The 26,213-nt window shown below is 31.6% G+C and overlaps 4 protein-coding genes across 4 annotated transcripts in view; 2 read left to right on the top strand and 2 right to left on the bottom strand.

The window, feature by feature from the left end:
• Positions 1–3,765: 3,765 nt before the first annotated feature.
• Positions 3,766–9,547, bottom strand: HELRODRAFT_69535 (hypothetical protein; the record flags this gene model as incomplete). Its single annotated transcript, XM_009030593.1, has 8 exons — positions 3,766–3,939; positions 4,899–4,946; positions 6,740–6,868; positions 7,372–7,464; positions 8,162–8,248; positions 8,611–8,680; positions 9,030–9,142; positions 9,482–9,547. Coding segments are annotated over 8 exons (780 nt in total), but the record flags the coding sequence as incomplete, so codon positions are not given.
• A 1,957-nt stretch (positions 9,548–11,504) lies between these two features.
• On the bottom strand, positions 11,505–17,070 carry HELRODRAFT_165259 (hypothetical protein; the record flags this gene model as incomplete). Its single annotated transcript, XM_009031104.1, has 5 exons — positions 11,505–11,627; positions 13,863–13,965; positions 14,056–14,060; positions 14,466–14,566; positions 16,911–17,070. The coding sequence occupies 5 exons, from the start codon at positions 17,068–17,070 to the stop codon at positions 11,505–11,507; spliced, it is 492 nt and encodes a 163-aa protein (XP_009029352.1).
• A 3,171-nt stretch (positions 17,071–20,241) lies between these two features.
• HELRODRAFT_69844 (hypothetical protein) lies at positions 20,242–21,947 on the top strand (the record flags this gene model as incomplete). The annotated part of the gene is made up of 5 exons (XM_009030616.1): positions 20,242–20,314; positions 20,898–21,004; positions 21,145–21,246; positions 21,407–21,514; positions 21,840–21,947. Coding segments are annotated over 5 exons (498 nt in total), but the record flags the coding sequence as incomplete, so codon positions are not given.
• Positions 21,948–24,145: 2,198 nt separating this feature from the next.
• Positions 24,146–26,213, top strand: part of HELRODRAFT_189679 (hypothetical protein) — a gene marked incomplete at its 3' end in the record, with an annotated part of 6,958 nt that continues 4,890 nt past the window's right edge. Inside the window, exons 1-6 of the mRNA XM_009031103.1 lie at positions 24,146–24,439; positions 24,640–24,808; positions 24,974–25,065; positions 25,289–25,373; positions 25,483–25,587; positions 25,954–26,078. Coding sequence (XP_009029351.1) covers positions 24,731–24,808; positions 24,974–25,065; positions 25,289–25,373; positions 25,483–25,587; positions 25,954–26,078 — 485 coding nt within the window. The 5' untranslated portion in view covers positions 24,146–24,439; positions 24,640–24,730. The remainder of the gene's footprint in view (positions 24,440–24,639; positions 24,809–24,973; positions 25,066–25,288; positions 25,374–25,482; positions 25,588–25,953; positions 26,079–26,213) is intronic.

Here is a 26,213-nt window from a genome sequence, read left to right as displayed (position 1 = left end):
TACAGCATTAAAACCCTTACTCTGCAAATCTCGACTAATTATAATAATTAATTAATTAATTAATTAATTAATTATTAATTAAACAATCATTGAAGATAGCAATGATGGAAGTTTAGCAGCAGCAGCAGTAGACGTAAGAAGTTCGAGACCAAACTTTTTTTTCCATGAAAAGGCTATCCAAAATAATACAAAAAAATATTTACCATTATGTATTACACAAATATCCCCTACACACATACAAACACTTACATACAAATATCCCATACATACAAACAAACACTTACATACAAAAATACGCATAAACATGGAACATACAAATATCACATACATACAAACAAACACTTACATACAAGTATCCCATACATACAAACAAACACTTACATACAAATATTCCACACACACATACAAACACTTACATATAAATATCCCACACATACAAACAAACACTTACATACAAATATTCCACACACACATACAAACACTTACATATAAATATCCCACACATACAAACAAACACTTACATACAAGTATCCCATACATACAAACAAACACTTACATACAAATATCCAACACATACAAACAAACACTTACATACAAATATCCCATACACACATACAAACACTTACATACAAATATCTCACACATACAAACAAACACTTACATACAAAAATACGCATAAACATGGAACATACAAATATACACAAACAGAGTTATACCAAATAAAATCCGAAAAAAAATTAATAGAAAGTGTATTGCATTATTTAGGTACGAAATGTTATAAAACTGAAATGAAAGAGAATAAAATGAATGAATAAATTCTAACCAAATGATAAATGCACGTTAAATCTAATGATCACCGTTATAAAATAATTATTAATTATTATTAAACAATTTTATTAGGTTAAATTATAATAAATTAAAAATAAATTAAAAGTATTCAATAATGACGATAATATTATAAGTAGAAGGGCAGTTGTTGCTTCAAGAAAAAAAAAGTTAATTTCATCGTCATTAACGTTAATGTAAGCAGAAGAAGTATTTATTATGAATTTTTGTTGTGGAAAACATGGTTAATGTCATTGATGTGTGATTGATGTTGTTGTGTTGTATTGTCGTTGGTACTAGCAAGGTTGTTGCTGTTGTTATACAAATTATTGCTGTTGTTGTTGTTGTTGTTGTTGTTGTTGTTGTTGTTGTTGTTGTTGTTGTCAATCTTAAATGCAATGTCAAACATTATTACAATTTTTTAATTATATATTTATAGATCTATAAAACCCAAGGTAAGATCTATTTGTATATATTTATTTATTTACTTACTTATTTTTACATTAAAATTAACTTTTTATTATTTTTAAGATGCATCACCAACAAACAAACAGTGCGTGAAGATACACGTGAGGCAGTGCATCACACACATGGCTTATGACAGGCGGAGATCTCATTGCGATTGAACCCGGTCATTGCAATAGCAGTGCCAAGCACTTTACCGCTACACCATCTCGCTGCCCAATTAATATTTGTACTCAATTTTTATTGATACTGAAGTTAATTTTCATAATATTGCTACTGGTATATTGTTGTGAATGATTGTTTTTATTACTAATGAAGAATTTTTTGTTGTAGGTATGATGGTGACGCTGTTGGCAGTAGGGTTTGCATTTGAGGATAATTGCGTTACGAATTAAAATATTTGTTGATGTCGTTGAAATGTTCATCTCGTCCTTTTGTGGCTGTGTTGTAATTGTTTGTAGTTGTTGACGCTGTTGTGGCTGTTGTCGCAGTGCAGTAGCCGATGTTGTTACTGCAGCTGCTGATGTAGTAGTAGTAGTTGTGGTTTTTGATGTCGATAATGATGTAGTAGTTGGTGATTACGACGTTGTTGTTGTTGCCACAGTATTTGTTGTTGAAGTTGTCATAGCTGATGTTGATGTTAATGTGGCGGCTGTCGTGGCTGTTGCTGTTCAGAAGACTTGTGGAGGTCCTCCTGGCTCCTTGATTTGACGCTGAATATTGTAGATCGAATGCCATCTATGAGGGTGTGTCTCTGGTGAGCGGCTGATGACGACGAAGATGATGATGATGTTGTTGATGTTGATGATGATGCTGGTGTTGTTGATGTTGGGTGGAGAGGTGGCAGTTGCAGTTTTTTGCTGTCTGAAGAGAAGATTTTGTTCGCTTTTGAGGTTTTTCCGGGTTGCTGTTTGCTACTTGGGATGGTTCTGTGGAAAATTTTACATTGCGTCTTTTTGTCGATTCATTACAAGGCGAAACAAGTGAGAAATGTAAAATTGTTACCAATACTCTATTATTGCTATCATTGTAAAAAGTTGTATCCATTGAAAATAGTATCAGAAGTAGTATCAATCGACAACGTTCCGCGCATTCATATCACCAGCAACAGAACACGTCGAAACGAACTTGGTCCTGATGTATTTGAAAGATCCATGCTTCTTCCCGAAGATCCCACCACTCCCACCACTGGCCGACGAAGACGACGATGAAGACGACGACGAAGACGACGGGATAAGTAGGGATGTGCTTTTGGACGAGTGTGGCTGACTGTTGGTCTTCCTCAAAGACAAGTTGAAGGGTGACGAGGAGGTGAGGGGACTTGGGGCTTCGATGTCGTAATTCACGGAGGACCTGAGTCGCAATTTGTTTGTTTACGCTTTGCTTTTATATTATAATTTTACATGTAAAGTTTGTAAATATGTAAATTATTCTGTGTGTCCATGAATATGTTTTATTAACTTGGTTGAAATAAAATCTTTGCTGTCTGTCTCAACGTCACACGGAATTTTTCGTAATAGCAAGCTTTGCATCATGCTCACAAGCCGAAAGTTTGTTTTTGAGTTGAGCACGGCCAGCGTTCGAACCCGGTTAGTGCACTACATGGGGTAGATTCAAGAGAGTCAGCGTCATTTTGATTGATGTCTTATCTCTTATCGCTTTATTTTGTTATTTTATCATCATCAACATTATTGTTTTTGCTATTTCATCATCATTATCCTTGCTATTTTTATAATGATCGTTAACATCTACATCATCACCAGCATCATCATCGTCGTCATCGTCATCATCATCATGGTCAAAAACAAACTCACCCATCTTTATTCAACTCCTTCTGGTAAGCAATCGGGGACTGGAGAGCTGATGGGGTGAAATTTCAACTCACATTCATATCACAATTAATATTATTATTCTTTAATGTTATAATTAATAATAATAGTTAATAATATTAATATTATTATTTTTACCCCTTAAGAAATCTCCCTGCATATTGAGTAGTGATTCGATGACGGTGATCCAGGTGTTGTAGGAGGCCCTATTGAGGGCCCTGCAGACCACCTCCTCGTTACAGGTTGGCGATTTGTTTGTCAGGGTGAACATCAACGAAGATTCGTCATCCTCTTCATCGTCGTTTTCCTCCTCACCATCACCGTTCTTGTTGTTTGCTGTTGTTGTGAGGTTAAGAGTAGAGTTGTTGGTGTTGCTTGGTTGTTGGCTGCTTGGTGAAGTTGATTGTTGTTGTTGTAGCTGCTGCTGCTGGTGGCGGTGGTCGTTTACCTCTAACGCCATCTGATTAATCTGCGTGGGTAAGAGTTAAAGATTTTTGTAAAGTTTTTTTGTTTTTCATTCGACAAACGTTCAATTCTTAAAAATTCCTTTTATTCTAAATTTAATTTTTGTGCCACAGAGTCTGCAACATTCAGGTCAGACCACACAATACAGACCAGCATTTCCATGTACAGAGCAAAGTGATAATCATATAATATAATGACAATTAGAAAATAATAAAACCTTGATAGAGTTCTTGTAGATGTAGGACGCCATGTTCTTCTTCTTCTCCACAACTTCGCTGAAGATGATGATCTGCTCAAACAAGAATACCCTCCTCTCCCTCATCATCATCACTTTGCTGTCTTTCATCTCGCATACCTTCAGTCAATCATTCGTTTTTATTTTATACTTATCTATATAAGTATATCTTTCAATATTCCAATATTTTCTAGTAAACATATATATATATATATATATATATATATATATATATATATATATACACATATTAATTGAATATATACATACACACACACACACACACACACACACATATATATATATATATATATATAGTATATAATGCACATGATATGGGCAGAGCGTGATGGTGTAATGGATAAGGTGCCTGGCACAATTGTTGCAGTAAGCGAGTTCAATTGCTAGGTGATTCCCGCATATTATATGCAATGTGTAACTCAATGTCTCACACGTATTTGCATACTTTCACCTCATACGCCTTCAGTCAATCATTCATAATTTTATTTCGTTATAATTTTTTATACATGTTTATTCATTTAAATTTATACAGATCTGCAAAAATGTTTTAAAAATGTGTTTATAGTGAAGGAATATTCATTATATGTTGATTGCGCACTGCAATATATTCAGTGTTTTTCAATATTCCATTAGGTGTTATCAATTATCATTAATGATCCTATTTATGATAAATTAATATTATATTTATATAAATATTTATATAAGATTAATAATTGATGAAAACGAAATAATTTTTTTTTCATAGCTTCTCTGGCTTGGGATTTTTTAAAAAAGCGAGGACAATGAGAAAAGCATATAACGGTGATTAATTATCCTCTTGTATGGAAATTTTCTTCTGTATATAGTTACATAAAAAGCTTGCCTGACTTGATAATTAATCATAGTTAATTTGAAGAAATAAATCATGAACTAATTATCTTATTATGATTACATTTATAAGACAGAAAGGCGTTTATTTGTAAATTATATAGTAAATTAATAAATTATATATATGTGTATGTGTTTGTGTGTGTGTGTAAGTGTAACAATACTAGCTAATATTATAAGCAATATAATACTTGAAGTGTGTCTTGTAATAGGAGTTTTCCTTGAGCTGTCACTTTACCCTGTGAGCATAAACAGTCGAATTTAATTTATCATCTCCATACCATGTGAATGAATGAATGAATGAAAGAATGAAAGAATGAATGCATGAATGAATGAATGAATAAAATAATTCATCGGAACAAAAATTACGACACCAAATGCATTTAGGAAACTTCATTTTTATTGACAATTACGTTCAAATCGACAGGTAAAACTATGATATGACTTACATAACATCTACACCTTTTAAAGATCATTAATTACGACACCTAAAGATTGATGTGATAGGCAAAAATCACGATAAAGATATAAGATTAGCAGCGATATTGAAACAACTGCATGAATAAAAATTCATTCCTGAGGTAGATCAAACAATCAGAGTTTTGACGTCTGGGTTATTTTCGACGTACGAAGAATCACCATTACCATCGTATGTCTCAGTCCATTTTGTTTCATGGTTTACTTCAAACCTCAGCCCTTGCGATCCATATTCGTTTATGTTAAGTTTTTCCAACATCAAGAATAACAATAATTATATAAATAAAACCACAATATCATTAAAGATATAATATTAATGTAATTATATTATAATGTAAACTCTTTTATTACGGGAAACCAACGACATAAAGAGAAAAATGGATGAAGTTATTGTTGGAAATAATTAAATGCACAATGAGAGCCTAACTGCCCGTTGTTGTATATGACAGTGCAAATTGCCGGCATGCTTAAAACGTTATAAAGTGCTTCTGTCTCAGTAGATGGCGTATGTTGAGTTAATAGCAGGAATAATTAATTTATCGATCAAAGAATTCGGCCATAAGATTTTAAATGACATTAAATTAAAAATATTAAAAAAGCCAATTGGAGTAATTTCAAATGTATTTAAAATAGTTGAACAATTTTTAAAATCAGGGTTTAGACATGAAATTAAACTATTAATGTATTTCGATTGTTTAAAGTTTCTAGAATGAATCAAATTTGTCTCGTGACATACTGCCAACTCTACGACCTCAATTCTTCTGACTCGTAAGATGGCGATGCCTGGACGAAGATTGACGAACAGTTGTGACATTGGTCGAACTTCTTCCTTTTCTATATCTGCGAATATCAGGCGACCCGTGGTACGGCGTGACAACAAACAGTTAACGATTTCGGTCAATATCCTGTCATGCCATTCTCTATATCGTTCCAACGCAACTACGGATCCACGCAGTTGAACGTCACATGTTTGTTCGTCTGTTTAGAGCCACAGAAAGAACATAGGGGATCAGTGTCTTACTCCATCTGAATAGATTGGCTTTGGTCGACAACTGCTGAATTAAATATTTTCTGGCGAGTTTGTATAAGGTATCTGGTAGTGAATCTAGTTTTTTTTTTACCAGTGTGTTATTTGCGAAGGTGATATTACATTTGTTACCGACTCGATCAGGAAAGCTTGATTTTGAAGCGAGACAACGGGGTTAAGGCTGGCAGCTATTCGACCACTTTCCAACTTTTTTAGTGTCTGAGATGTTGAGCTTGAATCAGAAAGCATATTGTCCACCGTCTTGTAGTCCACCGATGCTTCACGACAATGACAGCGAATTTCATCATTTGAATTTGTCTTGAAGTAATTGCAGAGTTTAATTATCATTTGCAACTCTGTGGCTTTGAGAGAAACAATGCTATGACAACCGATATTTAACGTTAGGCCCAGTATCTCAGACACACAGCATCTAATGGTATTGATCGCCAATTTCTAGCTGCTTCAACAACCAGGTTGTCCAAATTAATAATAATAACAATAATAATAACTACTGCTACGATTACTAACATCAAACCCTTGGAGTCTGCCAACATTCATCATATCGTCTGCCGCCTTTGGTACCACGTGCATGACCTTCAGGGCCTTCTCAAGGTCAGTCGTATTCAAGTGGGCTCGTTCAGTGTACTTCAATATGTCCTAGTGATAATAATTCTGAATTAATTATGTTAATTTGTTCTATAAATATTCACGCAATATCTCATTATATTGTGATGAAATCAGCAACAAAAATTAATTAACCAAACACTGGCTCGGACCTGACTAACAACGCAATAAAAATTTCTTAAATATTACTGGCGTGTGAAAGGAAGCAGGACCCACAGCCAACCAATAAAATTCAATAATCTTAGTCAGATAAGTCCAATCACATACTTATCTGTACGTGATTGGACGTGGTCATTTGTTTAAAAGTCAGATAAGTATGTGATTGGACACTGGCAACAATTTTATTGGTCAAAAAAATGCCCATAACAATTTCAAAATATGTTATTTTTTAAAGTCGTATTGAAAGTTTTTTAAACTTCAACAACTTTATTCTTAAAGTTATATAAATAAAATGCATTTATTCATTTATCCGTCAATCCATTCATCAATCCATTCATCCATCCATCCGTTCATTCATTCATTCAATCATTCATTACTTTAAGTAGCAGTTGGTACTTCATAATGCGCTGAACAGGCTTGATGAGCAGGTCGGCCAGCTGCAATCGGTGTCCAAGCTTCTGTCTCATGTCCTTCGTGTTATTATTATAGGTTAAAGAGGTTAAAGTTAAAGGTCTCGTGCACTTGCTTCGGAGGTTTCAACGACAAACACACACATTGTGGAGGGCGGATGCTTATTTCATTTCGGATAATGCTAATTGGCACAATTTCATCTCTCGTTGGCTTACTTAGGAGATAGAGATCGAAGCGAGGTTTATAATTGATAAAAGTAATTCTACTTCATTTAATAATAGTGATTTCAAAATTGAGTAAGGGTTGAAAGGCGTCAGATCCTACTGCTGCAGTGTCCGTGTTGGTGGTGTTTGTGGTGCGCGGTGTGTGTGTTTATTTGTTTGTTTTTATGTGTGTTTGTTTGTTTGTGTGTGTTTGTTTGTGTGTGTGTGTTTGTATGTTTGTGTGTGTTTGTTTGTTTGTGTTTGTTTGTTTGTGTTTGAGTTTGTTTGTGTGTGCGTGTGTGTTGTTCCTCTAATTATTTCATTAACGTTAACAATGAATGACTATGATGACTTACGAATGATGACGAACTACTTCGGAGTTATGAATTAAAAATATCAAATTATTTTAAAACAGTAAACTGCGAATGACAAATCACTTTAAAATTAAATCACAATTAATTTGTATTTACGTATTAATTTAATTAATAATAATTTAATTATCAAGTTAGGAATAAATATATGAAGTAAAAAATTACTAATAATGGCAAATTACTTCAAAATAATCAGTATTTTCGGCGACTACATATTCTGATTTAGGCTTGTTCTCGCAATATTTCACGTACATGTACAACCTTCTTTCCTAAAAATTGAAAAAAAAATGTATGCATCATTTAATTTGATTACTAATAAAATGTATTTTTCGTATTTAAATATTTAACCTGAATATGTAATTACGATAATAATTCAATATATTATCAAATTTAAAATTTATTATTATTATTATTATCATAGTTGTTATTAATCAATATTATCGTTATTGTTATTGTTATCATTATCACCGTATCATAGTGTCCCATCGTCACCATTACCATTATTTTATTATTATTATTATTACTATTCTATTATTATTATTATTATTACTATTTTAATATTATTATTATTATTATTCTGTTATTATTATTATAAAATTATTCGCTAAAGTTAATAAGGCAGAAATCTAACGTATCTTGTGAAGACACTGCCAACTTTTTCCTCATCCTCCAAGCATTTTTCTATCTCCTGCTGGAAAGTCCTGGAAAGAATTCCAAATTTATTATTATTATTATTGTTATTATTATTATTGTTATTATTATTTTTTTTTTATTATTCTTATTTCTTTTTTCATCATTTTATCTGTTTTACCATATTTGTTAATGCCATTTGGTATTTTATTTGGCTCATAGCATCATCACCGTCTTTAGTATTTATCATCGCCGTCGTCTTCATCCTCGTCATCGTCGTCTTCATCATCGTCATCATCGTCTTCATCATCGTCATCGTCGTCTTCATCATCGTCATCATCGTCTTCATCCTCGTCATCATCGTCTTCATCATCGTCATCGTCGTCTTCATCATCGTCATCATCGTCTTCATCATCTTACTCTTTGTGCCAATCATATATTTGATGGATGTTTCCAAACACGATCTTGTCCTTCCCTTGGAGTGATGATGGTAAGGATGTTGGATCAGCTGACTGAATGGTGGCTATGTAACCCTGGTGAAAGAGTGAGTGAGTGAGTGAGTGAGTGAGTGAGTGAGTGAGTGAGTGAGTGAGTGAGTGAGTGAGTGAGTGAGTGAGTGAGTGAGTGAGTGAGTGAGTGAGTGAGTGAGTGAGTGAGTGAGTGAGTGAGAAAATGAATGAGTCATCGTTATCGTTTTCATCATCATATTTTCGTCGGTATTATTATAATTATTGTTATTTCACCATCATCGTTATCATCATTAACTAAAACGGCATCATTTCATCCATCACCACAAAAACAAAAAATCATCATCATCACAGCATCATCATTCTCATCCTCATCATCATCATCATCACCATCATCATCAAAACCTCGACGACAGATCCCAAATCTTTAACATAGTCCTTTTCCGTCTCAACTAACTCCATTATGACGAATCTAATATTTAATGGAAACACTTTTTATTATTGAACCTCAAAAATCTAAAATCAAATTTCATAAATATATAAATGATTATAGTCATCAATGCTCGTCATTCACATCTGAGTACAAGGATGATAAAAAATGATACAAAAAATTGTTCACGTTTTGTTCCTTTCACAGTATATTGCATACGTTGAACTAATTGCACAATTTGTTAGGTTATCTTTAAAAATGTCCGGCCAAGTTAAATCGATTAATGACAGTTTAAAAGGATTGTAGAAACCTATAGGACTAATCTCAAAAGTTTTAATTAAAACATTGAAATAATAATAATAATAATAACAATAATAATAGTGATAATAACAATAATTTCAATTGCTGTTGTTGTTATTATTATTTGTAATACTAATTAAAGTTTACAAATTTACTTTACACCTTCTTTTTTCAAGAATTTTTTTTACTCCATCATCATTTTGTTGCTGTTGGTTGTTGTCAGGGTTGTTATCATTTTCTGTTTCATTTGTTGTTGCTGTTGTTGTTGTTGTTGTTGTTGCGGTTGTGGTTGTTGTTATTGCTGTTGTAGATGCTGCGGTTTGAGATGAGGTTTCCATCGTTGCTGCTACTACTGCTGCTACTGATGATATTTCTGCCGTTGTTGTTGCTGCTGCTGCAGCTGCTAAACCAACATCAACGCCATTGTTGTTGTTATCACGCGATGTTGATGATGATGATGATGATGGCGATGATGAAAATTTAGTCATAACTACTTCGTCGGCAATGTACTCTGTGGGCATCATGTTGTTGTGGGCGTCTGACGGTGATGATGGTGGTGGTGATGACGATGAGAGTAATGGTGATGACAAATATAATCAATGATTATAAAAATGATGATGATCGCTAGCGTACCGATGGAGGTGGGGAGCGGACCGCCCCGAGCCTTCAACTAAAAGCGGGCATCCGAACAGCCGATATACACAAATTTTAAAATAAATAATTTCCTTAATAATTTGAGGGATAAAATTTTGTGCCTTTATTTTTTATTTAAATATTTATTCATACATAATATGTTTATATATAATGTTATATAGCAATACATTCAAAAACAACAATAACAACGACATAACCCCATAATACAGAAATCATATGTTAATGGCACAAAAAATACACGAAGTAGTCCTCAAACAAATCATAAAAAAAAACTTTACAGCAATCAATTGCAAATTGTTGTAACACGTTGCAAATAAATGATTTCAAATAATAAAATAAAACTCAAGATATACTAAAGAAATTGTAAGACATCACAATTGGTCTTAAAGAACAACTGCACTCCTAAAGACGATTCTACTTTGAAGCGTAATCATGTAATATATGAATTCAAATGTTTTATTGAAGACTGTGCGCGTCAACAACATTCGTATATTGATGTTACGATCACATTTGAATAACAACAGTTTGGATACATTTTCGTGATGAACTTGGATAATAATTTTATTTTCAATAAATTGAACAATTTTCAGAAAATTCTAGTAAGAAAAATTGAAAAGACAAACTTTAAATTGATTAATGCCAACAATTCGGTAGAATTCATACATAACTGTATAAAATATGGTCTCCTTCCACCGTGTGTGTATATATATATATATACACACGGTGGAAGGAGACCATATTTTATACAGTTATATATATATATATATATATATATATATATATATATATATATATATATATATATATATAATCTAAGACAGTCTTAACTCTAACTCTAATTATACGAAGGAGGGCCTCTCAAATGTTTTCGCACCGGCCTCAATAGCCCTAGGGACGCCACTGATGATGATGATGATAATGATGATGATGTTTTTGTCTAGTTACCTGCATTTACAATTTCCTCATCATTCAAACTTTTTTGGCCACCATCATCTTTATTACGACTCCGCTCATACTCCTCCCCAATTTTGATTGATTGACAAGTCACGTGAGGTTCGTTTTGATTCTCCCTTGATGTTTCATTGTTGTTAACAATTGGTTCTGCTGCTGCTGTTGTTGGTGGTGGTGACAATTCTGTCGCTGCAGCTGCTTTGGCTGCTGTCGTAGCTGCTGACATGATTTATGTTGCGTGATTGTTGTGTTGCGTTTCTAATGTGGAAACCAATGTTGTCGTTGATGTTGTTGATGTCGTTGGTGATGTTGTTGTTGTTTTTGATGTTGTTGTTGATGTTTTTCTGAATTCTACAAATTTTGTAGTAGCTGACGATGAAGGTGACAAGAATATTGCGGTTGTTGATGATGGCGATGATGTTGCAATTGTCACCGTTGACGATAATGAAGGTGTTGTTTATGAAATCGTTGTTGTTGTTGTTGTTGTTGCTGCTGCTGCTGATAATGATGGTGATATTGTTGATGTTGCCAGAGTTTTGTTATTTTCTAAACACAAAGAATGTATCTGAATAAGAAGAAAAATTGGGAGCAGGTTAAGAGACTAAACATTGGGGATAACAACACATGCACTTGCATAAACAAACACACAAAAACACACACACACGCACACATACACACACAAACACATACACACACACACACACATATATATATATATATATATATGGCAACATTATCATCTTCTTCATCAATGTCATTATCTTAATCATATATCATCATCACCATCCCAATCATTATCATTAATGTTCATCAATGTCATCATCTTTATAATTAGCATTGTTTAACGAATTATAAGCTTCTGCTGAATAGTTAATTTGAGGTATTGTTGGTATTTTATATACGTGTGTGCATGTTTGTGTATATGTATATACACGCACGTACGCTCACAAACACACACACGCACATTTTTTTATATTTAAATTTCAATTATGCATGTAATATATTATATCGATTTTATTACTCATTCACAAATTTGATGATATATTTAAAACATTGTGATATATATATATATATATATATATATATGTGTGTGTGTGTGTGTGTGTGTGTGTGTGTGTGTGTGTGTGTGTGTGTGTGTGTGAGTTTGTGAGAGTGATTGTGAATGTTTGCATGACGTACGTGTGTGTATGTGTATCTGAAGTGTGTGCATTCATGTGTATGTATGTGTGTGTTTGTGTCTGTGTCTCATTAATTCTTTTGAGATCCTAATCAACGTTTGGCAAGTAATTCTTTAGAAGATAGATACACTACGTTTCTATTAATAATTTTTTTATTTTATATCATATAAACATTTTGTTATATATATATATATATATATATATATATATATATATATATATATTTCTTAATCTTAACCACACACCCATTCATATATTTAAATATGAATGGGTGGATATGTGGGTGTGTGTTGTGAGTGTGTGTGTGGTGGTGCGAGTGCGTCATTGTCTGTCCGCTCTTATTTTGATTATTTGACAACTTCATAAGTATTATCTGAATGTATTCCATTCTAGTTAACATTTTTATAAAATTTTGATATAGTATTTGAATGCATTTGATTGAACACTGAAATGGATTTTCTTAATTTCTAACTTTTGAACTTTTATGTTTATTTATGACTCAGTTAAGGGTGGTTTCTCCAAAAGTTTATTTTAAACTTATTTGGTCCTTTACAATGAAAAAAAAAGTAAATAAATATTTATATTTATATATATATATATTGCAGTTGCGTGTGTCTGTGTGTGTGCGTGCGTGCATAATTACCAATACAATTAACTAGTTAATTACTTAATTAACATTCTTTATATTATTGCCTAGATTACAAATGATTGCATGATACCTACCTAATTATAATTATCAATCAATCAATCAATCAATCAATCAACCAGCCAACCAACCAATCAATCAATGTTAACAAAAACTGAGTAAAAGAAATGGCCGGCGTGTACTTTGTACTGTCGAGTGGAATTGAAGAGTTAAATATTACGTGCGTGAATGTGAATTGATTTCAAGATTTGAAACGATAATAAATAGTAGTAATCATAATACTACTACTAGTACTACTACTACTACTACTACTACTACTTCTACTACTATTACTACTAATAATAATAATAATTATTATTATTATATAATAATAATAATAATAATAATAATAATAGTAGTAATAATAACAATATTAATAATGACATATGTTCAATTATTGTCAGACATTACTCAGGCTTAATAATGATGTCTACATCAGAAGGTTTGAAGATAAATGAATGCTTTATAAGTATTGGTAGTTGAACGTTTTTAAAATTGCTACACGTTTGACGTCAGAGATGGTCACGAATTAAACAGCTAGCTCAGATTGTAAAAGTGTCGTGTCTCGTGTTGTCATTCCACGCTGACCGGGTTCAAATGCTGACTGAGCAGCACCCGTAGACCCTTGGCCGTGGATAGTAGATCAGTTTCGTGCGCAAGATGCACTGTTTGAGTGCACATACAAATGCGTCTGTTCATCGTTTGGTGTAGGTGGATGTTACAGTTTTTGCGAAACAAAAGTTCAATTCGAAACTAAATAGACGTAAACAAGATCTTTAACCTGATCTGCCATTTTCAAAAGCAGAAAAAGAAAGAACAAAAAAATTTACTTGTATTCCAACCGCCGATGATGCCGTTGTTGGCGTTACTACGACGGTAAAGCTGATGTCGCTGCTGTTGATGATGATGTGGCAGAGGCAGTAGACTCGCAGGGAAGCAATGAAGCTGTAACCACAGCAACAGTGGTAATGTTATAAGAAGTAGTATTAGTATTATTAGCTGTTGTAAAACTTGTTGCAGTATTATTATTAGATGCAACTGTTTTTATTGCTGTGGCTGATGCAGCTATGTTGACGCTGCTGCTGCTACTGCTGTTGACGACGACGACGATGAAGTGTGAATATTAGATGGTGGGTTGTCAAGGCAGGGATATTCGACGTTATAACGCTACTCGTATTGCTAGTTACTAACTTGTGTAATCTCAATGATTTGCTTGCTCGAGATATCCTTGGTAATAATATCGACTGAGGTTGTAGTATTTGAAGTAATTAACGTATCATGCCGTTTGTTTGCTGTTGTAACGGTTTAGGCTGCTGATGGTTTTGATGTTGTTGCTGATGTTGTTGTTATTGTCGGTGAAGTTGTTCTTGTTAATGTTGTTGTTGTTGGTGTAGATGTATTCCTTGAGTTCTGTGAATTTTTTTCGAACCTTCCCTGACTAATTTTCCGCTTAGGTGTGGTCAGCCATTTACTGAAGTTTACAAAAAAAAATTAAAATTATTATTATATAATTCAGTTAAAAATCTTTCCGAAAATTCAAAAAAGATAATAATAAAAAGAACCCAAGAAATTGATTAGCTAAAGAGAAAATTGTTTTTTCGTTATCGGTTCAACGACGTTCAAACGTTTGTAACACTGCATCATCAATCATTTGCTTCTATAGATTCACAGGGTTGTGTTTCATCTCACTGTTCTTATCAAATCTTCAACTTCAAAATCTTCTTATCAAATTCTTCCAAGTAAAGTCAGACATCAAATATAAACAAATCATTAAGATATATATATATATATATATATATATATATATATATATATACTACTGTATAACTTGTTGCAGTATTATTAAAATATATACTCATATAGGAATTTTTATAAACATGCATGCACGTGTATATTCATAAATTTGTATAAAAAGAAATGCGCTTATATATGCGCTTGCATACATAATATAATACAATATAACCTTTTATTCGCTATACATGTGCTATAAGTTTATATACATACATAAGCTATACGTTTATACACACGTGTAAAAAGTCATATACATACATACAAACAAACACAAACAGATCTACATACATTCGTACATGCATACATACAAACATACATATAATAGAAATCAACTTTGATGCCTGCAGACTCATCTGCAGCATATATAAATATGACATTTTTATTATACAACATACAAAAACATACATGTATGTATATATATATATACGTATACATAAATATAACATGTATTTATCTGCATTAGTTCTTATGAGCTAATTAATAATTTCATGAATATGCAAAAGCTTACTTGAATATGATTATGCATATATATATGTATATATATGCATAATCATAAATTTACCAGCATTTATATATATATATTATATATATAAATGCTGGTAAAAGACACACTATAAATTACTGCATAATTAATGCAGTAATTTATGAAATCTACCGGTTGGTTGGTTGGATTTATAAAATATTTACAACCAACATACAACCAACTGAAGAAACTTTAAAAGCAAAATCCAACGCTAGAAATTCGGTAGATTTCATAAATCTACCCCATCTTATACATATTTATTTTGGAAGGAGACCATATTTTATACAGTATGAATGAATTCTACTACCCAATTGTTGGCATTAATCAATTTAAAGTTTGTCTTTTTAAATATTAGTTTTTTAGTAAGGAAATTTAAAATTCTAGTAAGAAACATTAAAAAGATTAACTTTAAATGGTTTAATGTCAACAATTCAGTAGTATTCTTACAATACTATATATACTTATATATATATATATATATAGAGAGAGAGAGAGAGAAAGAGAGAGAGAGAGAGAAAGAGAGAGAGAGGGAAAGAGAGAGGAGAGAGAGACACATTTGTATGAACCACGTTCAGAGTCTTTGATATAATGTTAAAACAAAGATAAAATCACCTAATTGTTATTATTTGTGTGTCTAGCTTTACATAGTTTATATTATATTTTAGGTATATATAATATATATATACATATAAATATATATATATATATATATATATATATATATTATATAAAAAAATAATTATCGTTGTAATAATTAACGGTTGGGACGAAAGTTTCGCTTACAAATTATCTGTGTAATTATTATCAATGTATCAATTGTTGTCAATTGATACATTGATTGATATCTATCAATCAATACTCTTTATTAACTTGTTTCAATATTAATATTGATAATTTATATTACTTTTCTTCTTATTATTATTGTTGTTGTTCTTGTTGTTTATATGCTTTTGGTGTTATTATTGTTTGTGGACGTTATTTCTTGTGCCATCGTGGCGTCATCATCGTTGTACAAATATCATCACAAAATATCATGCCATCTATCAAATCATCAGATTACATATCATGTGTTATTATTTGATATCAATGCCTGCTGTTGTTTTCGACTGGCATCATCATTATTCCACTCATACGAAATATCTCCTCACTCCATCTTTTCATCACCACCATTGTTAGTATGATGTAGTAATTAGTCTGCAACACTTGGAACAATATAAATAGTGTAGATAATTTGAAACTATGCCAGTAGTAGTACTAGTTGTAGTAGCAGCGGTAGTAGTAGTAGTAGTAGTAGAAGTAGTAGTAACAGCATTAGTACTTACTGCCAGTAGCAGCTGTTGCAGTAGTGGCTGTAGTAATAGTAAGTGCAATGACAGCAGCACTGGCAATAGTAGTAGTAGTTGTAGTAGTAGTAGTAGTAGTAGTAGTAGCAGTAGTAGTAGTAGTAGCAGCAGTAGTAGTAGTTGTTGTAGCAGTGGTCATAGTGGTAGTAACTAGTAAGTAGTCTGCATCTGAATGGAACCCAGAGAAAATGCTGTAATAGCGGTTCCATCGTGTTAAATAGCCTATAAAGAAAATAGTGATAGTAATAATAATAATTATTTATTGTTGTTATAATATTATAATAATAATATTATCTTTTTTTTTAATTGGACGAGTTAAAACAAAGATTAGAATGGTATATAGACAGATGCCATTATAATGACAGATCCCTCTCAATACATCAGCTCACACACTTAAAAGGTCTGTGAACGTAATTGATAGTAAAGATTTGTTGATGTTGTTGTTATTATTATTGTTAGTATTGTTGTTGCTTGTTATTGTTATTTTTTGTTGATGTCTTATAAATCACATACCTATATGTAAATGTATATATCGATGTGTGTGTGTTTTTGTGTGTGTGTGTTTGTGCGTGTTTGTGTGTAATAAATTAACAAAAAAAAATTTATATTGAAGAGTCATTCGAGTATATGTTTGATTAAAACTTATTTGGTAGGTTCAAGTTTACATTAGGTTGAAAATTTTTCAACAAAAATCATCAAGTTGAAAAAATTTGACAAAATTATTCAATAATGTAAAAAGTTTCTGTCAGATAAAAAAATGTACAACATAAAGAAAGTGTCTAAAAATGAAAATTCAACATATCTGGAAACTATATGGAACCATAAGTAATGACACCCTTACTTCAAAAACAAAAATTGAAATAAAAAACTCAACAACAAAAATTGATTTGTAAAAATTCGTATATAAACTTGTTGACGGTTTGAATTCATTTGAGTCATGGCCACAATTTAAAATGCGAAACGGACTTCACGTTTTTAACACACACTTTTGAGATGGTCCATTGGAATGCTTAGTATAATTATGTTTTAATGCTTATCTATGTGATAATAATCAGAAAAACAACCAGAAGTTTCTTTATGAATTTATGTAAAAAATATCTTTCCATTAACCAAATTATTTGAAATAAACAAAATCGTGTATTTGAAATCAATTAAATTATGTTATCTATGGATGTTTATACCGAAATATAGATTTTCTAGAGTTGTCTTCAGTGCTTGTTGTTTGGTTGATTGATTGTTCAGTAAAACTGTCTGCTTCAACTTTTATTTCTCATTTGATACTGATTTAATTGGTTTATTTCAGTAAAATAAGAAATCAAACCACATCTAGCGTACTACACTCTAATAAACTGACAGAATTGTCGGAGTAAAATAAAGACCGCATTACGTCCAAACTTAGTTGAACAGGTTGCGCAGACCGAGATGCTCACACATGTTTTTAGACACATATGAACAACTTGTGGATGCATACCCCATATGGGCCACATGTGACAATGTCTACAGGTCACACGTGGCAATACCTGCAAGACACCTGTGGCAATACCTGAAAGCCACACGTGGTTTGCTAGTATCGCATTAATTCGCCAATCGGCCCATTATCTCATGTACGATTTTGACAACCCATATAAGCTCAGGATGTTTGTACTACAATCTTAAGGGAAGGATTAGGTTAGAAGATTCGCGTTTTAAATTGTAACGTGCTGTTGGACAATGGTGCGATTTTCATGTGCAAATAGTTTAATTCGCAGTAAATAAATTTGCTTAAATATGAAATTTTTTAATGAGAATAAATTTAATTAAAAAATGAAAAATTGCCTGCCTGCATTAGTTTTATTGTGGCGAGATGAGGAAATGTTCACGATCAGCCGACATTTCGTAGCCACCTTCTAATCTCAATACCATCCACCTGTCGTTGGAAATTGAACGCGGATTGAAAATTTTTCATTGGAAAAATGTGGCTTACGCTGCATATAGTTGTACAAGTTCAGTCATTTGTTTTATTGTTTCAAAAAATTGTGTTCCAGTTACGTTTCCAGGAATGACAAAGAAGAATGCATGGATGAGAAATGCATTTCTTAACGTTATCAATATATCTTATGACGACACCGTACACAGTAAAGCAAAAAACATTGTAACACATTTCGTTCGTAATGTTATGTTTGAATAGACAATATTTTTTTCATATCTAGCAGCAGCGAAGAGTGACCAAGTAACATTGTATCAACTAATTTTAAATATTCAATTAATTAATAATTTAATGGGCAAACCAGATATAAATTCTAAAAACAAAACAAAACCGACAAAGTATGACATAACCTGTCTAAGATGACGCGGTTTTGTAATCAGATATTGTTAATAACAGACTACCACCAGCCATCCTCCATTCAGATGTTATTTATTTATTTAATTACAATTAACATAATCACGTCCATTAATAAAAAATTTATAATTTCATTACATTTTAATAAAACAGTATTAATATCTCGATACCATTTTTATGGATTCAAAATTTTGTCAAATTAAAATAAACCAACACACAAGACACCCTTCAATGTTTCATAACATATGAATATTTGTTTTTAATGAATATATAGACATTTATAATAGAAACACACACACACACATATACATATATACATATGTTTGTATATATATATATATATATATATATTCATACCATATATATATATATATATATATATATATAAGCTATGAATGTATGAGCATCCCATACAATATTGATGAAATAGACAGCAACGCAGCAACCTGCTTTGGGAAGGTTTCTTCTAACGAACAAACTTTCTATTAAATAATGAATTATTTTCAATTTTGCATACATAAACTTTGTTAAATTAATAATTTTATTCAATTGTGTTAATTAAAAACTATTGATTTGTATTAAGCGGTGAAGAATGTAACAAAGGACAAAAAGAATGTTAAATTTTTTATGGTTAGTTAGATTTCTTTCCATCAACAACACGTTGTTCATTATCGCTACCACCTTTCGCCCTGCCTGCTCTGATTGTGATAATCCCCGTTTCAATTCGGCATTGTTTTCTCGAGAATAAAGATGGTTGAGCAATCGGAATTGTCGCTTGAGGAAAAGAAAATTATTCGACAGATCGAGGTTAATTTTTATTATTTAAAACTAAACTTTTGCTCTTTTAATTTACTTTTTAATTCTATAATTTAAAAGTTTATTATAAATAAATATTTATGGTTAGGATTTGCCGATTCGGATTGGAATTCGAATGCAGATTAATTAATTTTGTATAACAATTACATAATCAATGTCATAATTACGCTATCACAGTATTATTTTGGGGATTCAAATCTGGCCAGAGACAAGTTTCTTCTTGAACAAATCAAACTTGATGATGGATGTTAGTAATTTTTTTTATTTAAAGAACTCTCAAATCAAATTATTTGGTGGCCCACCTCATGCCACATGTGTGGTCTGGCCGTACGTTTTTATTTGACTTTTTTATCGATCAAAGTAACTAAAAAAAGATTTAAATAAAGTTGACCTTATCTTATCTTATACATATGGTTGGCACATGGCACACACATGCACAGTATGCTTGAAAGTATGGTCTGAGGTGTTAACAGAGGTATCAGATGTTTTAGTAACAAAACAGATATATAAAAGTGCTATCAAAGTTGTTGTATTGTGTAAAATTAAAACGAGTTTTTTATCAGTGTGGTAGAGGTAAATAAAAATATTCAGAAAGATATTATGCGACATGCCATTTTTTGTTCATGATCCTTTGATATATTCAAGCCTAATTGAATTATGTTCAGTGGCAAGCGAGTAACAAGCTTCTCAAACATTAGGCAGAAGCCAGGTCATTCTATAATCTATAGAATATTGAATTAGCATTTCTCTATGGTTCAGTAAAATTACTGATATATAGATATTTTAAATAATGTGCACTAAATTGGGCAAACACACACACACACATTCAGGGGTGTCGATGGAAACCTTGCTGAAGTTCAATCGTCTGAAGCAGATCACTGAGGACCCAGCAGTCGTTGTGGATGCATTGAAAAAATCCACAGCTGGTTTGATCGAAGTAAATTGCTAAATCATATATTTTTAGTTATTTTTTGATTACTTTTGTCTTTTTGTTCATTTTCAAATTTTTAAAAAAGTATCATAACCCAATTTGACTAAATAAATTTTACTACATTATTGTTTGCTACCAACATGTAGATAAGTGAAGATAAATTAAAAATAAGAAGAGATCCGAGCAAGCCACTGCCTACCTCAACTAAAGATTCAGCAGAAGAATCTAAACAAAGAACCATATATGCTGTCAGTAATTCAGTAATTGCTAATCGTCTTCAACTTTTTTATTGAGTTAAAACCTTTTCAAAGTTGTTATTAATTGTCAATTTTAAACAACACTTTAACACATAATAATTTCAAAGAATTAAATGTTAAATTGTTGGTTCATTTAAAATAAATATTCTAGAAAGGTTTTCCATTAGACGCGAAGTTGGATGATTTAATGGAATTCTTTGAGAAGTTTGGCCAAGTAGAGCACGTCTGTATGAGAAGAGATTTTAAAAAAAGTTTTAAGGTACTTCAGCTTTCAATTGACATTTTGCTGATTGTCATTATTTTTGCCAATTTTATTTTTACCATTGCCATTTTAGGTTATCATTGCCACTATTCTTTCACTTTTAATGGTTATTTTTTATACAACTAAGCCAAACATTATTTGTTATCAAACATGTCCTATACTTTTTCCACCCAAGTTTTGCTTTTTTTAACATGTAAATCATCACCAGTATTATTATGGTAAATTACGTTTTTTAATTGTTAAACTCCTGCGAAAAAAACCCATCATCTACGACATTGGACATTTTGAACTTTTATTTCACCTTGTCCTCCTCTTTTAAAAGGGTTCCTGCTTTGTGACCTACAAAACTAAAGAAGACGCTGACAACTTCATAAAATCAGAAAATACCAAATATTCAGATGATGTCGAGATGATTAAACATTATAAGTAGGAATTTTTTTATCACCATCAACTGACTTAGTGGTAGGCAAACATGTGTGAGGGCCACATTGAGAACTATTTTACGTTTCGTTTTTTGTTTTGGTTTGGTGACGACCTTTTTTTTGGCGAACAAGACCCTCACGGCCACCATAGTTTGCCCACCCCTGAACTAACTATATCATCATCGACATGGTTGCCTATCATCATTTTCACTTTCATCATCATTTGCTAACCATCACCCTTTATCACCATTTACTAATCACCATCATCGTCTTCATCATCATCATCATTTTCTTCATCATTTTCGTAACTGTAACTAACATTATTGCTTTTAATTTGACCCATTATTTTGACATTATATAAATGTCAAATTAAATTACACTTTATATTTCTACTACTCATCGATTAGATCCCATTCACTTTATGAGTTTACTATTTTCAATAATTTTCTTTATATATATATATATAAATATGTTTTTTTCATAGACAAGAATATTATGACAAGAAAATGAAAGAGAGGAAAGACAAATCTGAAAAGTTAGACATTTAACATTAGTAGTGCATAGTTATTATATTTTTAATTCAAAGTTAATATTAGTTTTTTGTATTTTATGTACATTCTAAAATGTTTTTTGTGACTTTAATCGTTATGGGATAATTTCTATTCCTTCAGGCAAAAAGAAGAGAAGGAGCAGTCTGAAATAAATGTTGGTGATCAACTTTTTAAAGTTATTTTTTCTATTTCTTTAATTGTTTCGAGTTGTTGTTATTTTCATTATTGGCTGTGTTGTTATTAATTTTTAAATTCATCTTTTGAATCTAATGAAATAGCAAGCAAATCATATTCTACTTTTTAGGCGATCAAAGATAAGATGGTGTTTGGAGCAGTGCTGAAGGTGGCGAACCTGCCATCTGGCTTGAGAATTGATCAAGTGAAGGAACATTTTGAAAAGTTTGGTAAAGTTATCTGGGTGGATGTTGACGAGAAAGAAAATATAGTTAGTGTTACTCATTCTTTTACTGCTGTTTGGCGCTCACTGTGAATGTTTTGTTTAGTTTTCCTGGCATGAACATATTTTGGAATGTTGTTAATAGTTGTTTTAGAATCTCTTTTATGACTTATGGTCAGTTTTAAACACTTTCTGTTCAAGTTATTTATTCTTTCTATGTTATCTTTATGTTTTAATTTTTTTTTCAATTTTTATTACCAGGCCAAATTGCGTTTCTCTCAAACTGACGAAGCCAAGACTACACTGGAGAAGTTAGAGAATGAAAAAAAGGATGGCAAGATTTTATTTAATGAGCAAGAAATAACCTGTCAGGTTCTGGAAGGTACGTTGTTTTTTTAACGCTATTTATCCCATTGTTTAGCTGCAATTTATCTAAATTTGTTCAATACACATAGAAATATCCTCACTGGTCTTGTATTTTGACTGCCTAAATGAAATTGTTTGTAATTTGAAGGCGAAGAAGAGGTTGAGCACTGGAAGGATATCTTCAAATCGAAAGCCACTCGCTCTGCCGTTAAGAAGAGCAAACGAGCAAATGACCGAAACAAGAGAAAGGGTGGGAAAGCTGGTCCTAAGGTCCTCACCTAATTTAGATTCTTGCTTTAACTATTTAGCACCTACATTAACACGATTTGTATTATATTGCACTGTTGGTCATATTTTCAGTGATTTTACTTTTCTATCACATTACATTAGTAGTTAAGCTTAGTCTCTTTAATATCTTTGGCTGTTTATTATTTTTTTCCTAGTTAAGTTTTGTCTATTTTGTTTCAGGCTAAAAAAGCAAAACAGGAATCAGAAGATGGAGCTGATGGCACTGGAAATACAAGCGATTAAAAAGTCGTCCTTGTTACTTATATTATTCAGACCGATGAAATGAATATCTTTGATTATATTTTTCTCTTTCTTTTTACCATGAACAGTTTTCTATTTTGTTATTGATTATCGTGCAGTCCAATAAAGTTAGGTCTATATTTTGGAGTTTGGTTGCGTTCCGTGAATATATATTTCGTGTAAAATTCGTTGGAGTTTCGCCTCGCTAAATTCCATTAAAATATCCATCCAAAATTAATTTGAAGTGAAAAATATCCATCCAAAATTAATTTGAAGTGATGTTAATAATAACAAAACGCGTCCTAGATCTAGGCATGTTGAAATTTGATGTGTAAGTTTACTTTTTCAGTTTAATTTCGATATTTCTTTTAAAAATATTTAAATTTTCCCTAATTTTTAAAAATCGAAACGTTTGTAATTTATTAATAATTAATTATAGAAAGACTGAATTGAATTTATTTCATCATTAGATTCGGTTTTTAGTAAATTTCTAAACATATGCAAAAGCAAGACAAAAACGTCCTGTGGCGATTTAATTTCTTAATTAAATAAAAATAAATAGAACGAATTATTTATAAGATAAAATTACTGAATCATTAAAACACAAATAAGTTTAAAAAATTCATCAAGCGGAAATCAAGAACGGTAACGCCACTTGGTTAGTAAGACTTGCCTCTTCTTTAGAATTTTAAATTTTTAACTTCAAAATATAATTTTAGAATTTTTTTTAGATTAATTTTTTTGTTTGTAAGACAAAATTTGAAAATTAGTTTTAATCAATTTTGTAGTCAGAATTTAAAATGTCAATTAAAATAAATAAAAAAATATTACTAAGTTTTAAAACTTTTACATTCAAAGAATTCACTTGAAAAGTTAGGAAATAACGACATATCACAGAAGAAGTGAAGATAATTCTGTTTCTTATAAGCCTACTAATTACTAATTAAAAATGGTGTTGGCGGATTTGGGCAGGAAGATAACATCGGCCCTAAGAGCATTCAGCAGTGCTACTGTTATAAATGAAGAAGTATGTGTGTTCGTTTTAATTGATTAGTTGTACCTATATTTAATACAAATTATATTGAATGTAATAAATTTAACTACATATTAAAATTTAATGATATGAAACTTGTGTGTCTTATAAATTTGTTTCACATTTTAAAATATATGTTAATTACTAAACACTGAAAAGGTTTTGAACTCCATGCTTAAAGAGATATGTGCTGCCCTCTTAGCATCTGATGTAAATGTTGTTCTTGTCAAGAAACTCAGAGAAAATGTCAGGTAAATTAAAAAGGCAAAAAATTATTACATTAGTGAATAAATTATGCATGAAATGATTAAGTGAGTGAATATGAATGGAGTATATAAGTGATTCTAATTGAATGAATGATTGAACATGTCGCAAAAGTAAATTATGAATTCTTTCAATAAATGCCTTTCAAGAAAGTATGTAATTTTTTAAGAATAACGAAACAAATGATTTTGAAATAATCCGATTGGACAGATCTGTTATAGATTTTGATGAGATGGCAGCTGGCTTGAATAAAAGGAGGATGATACAGTCAGCTGTTTTTAAAGAACTTGTCAAAGTATACAATTATTCAACTGAATAAAGTCTTTCTCAATCTATTTATTAATAACTTTGTTGAAAATAAAATTTTATTCAATTTTATAAATAATTTGTATTTGTGTGGAAAGTTAATAGATCCAGGTGTAAAGGCCTGGCAGCCACAAAAGAATCACGCCAACGTTGTCATGTTTGTGGGCCTACAGGGTAGTGGAAAGACAACTACGTGTACCAAGGTTTGTTTGTTTGTTTATTTATGGTAGTTGATTGATTGGTTAGTTTATCAGTTGGTAGATCATTTTTGCTTTGGTGGTTGGTTGGTTAATGTTGCAACAAGGATTGTTCAGGGATTCGCAAACACAACATCATCAACAACAACAACAACAACATTAACAACATCATCAAAAACAACAACATCAACAACAACATCATCAACAACAACATCAATAACAACATCATCAACCATCAACAACATCAACCAACAACAACATTAACATCAACAACAACAACAACATCAACATTAACAACAGTAACAACATCATCAACAACAAGATCAACAACAACATCAACAACAACATCAACAACACCACACCACTGAGCAGATGGCCTACTACTACCAGAAGAAGAACTGGAAGACGTGCCTGGTCTGCGCTGATACTTTCCGAGCGGGGGCATTCGATCAGGTCAAGCAGAATGCTACAAAAGCGAAAATACCCTTCTATGGAAGGTCTGCCCAGTGTGTCCATGTGATCATAAAATGCTGATGTGCATTCAATATGCATCCATTCTTTATCATCATCTTCTTACAGCAGATGTTTTTCAGAGATTATCATCAAATTTACATATTTATATGATATCAAGC

This window comes from Helobdella robusta, assembly GCF_000326865.2.
Source record: "Helobdella robusta unplaced genomic scaffold HELROscaffold_7, whole genome shotgun sequence".
Classification (NCBI taxonomy): Eukaryota; Metazoa; Annelida; class Clitellata; order Rhynchobdellida; family Glossiphoniidae; genus Helobdella; species Helobdella robusta.
This window is presented reverse-complemented; position numbering and strand designations above follow the sequence as displayed.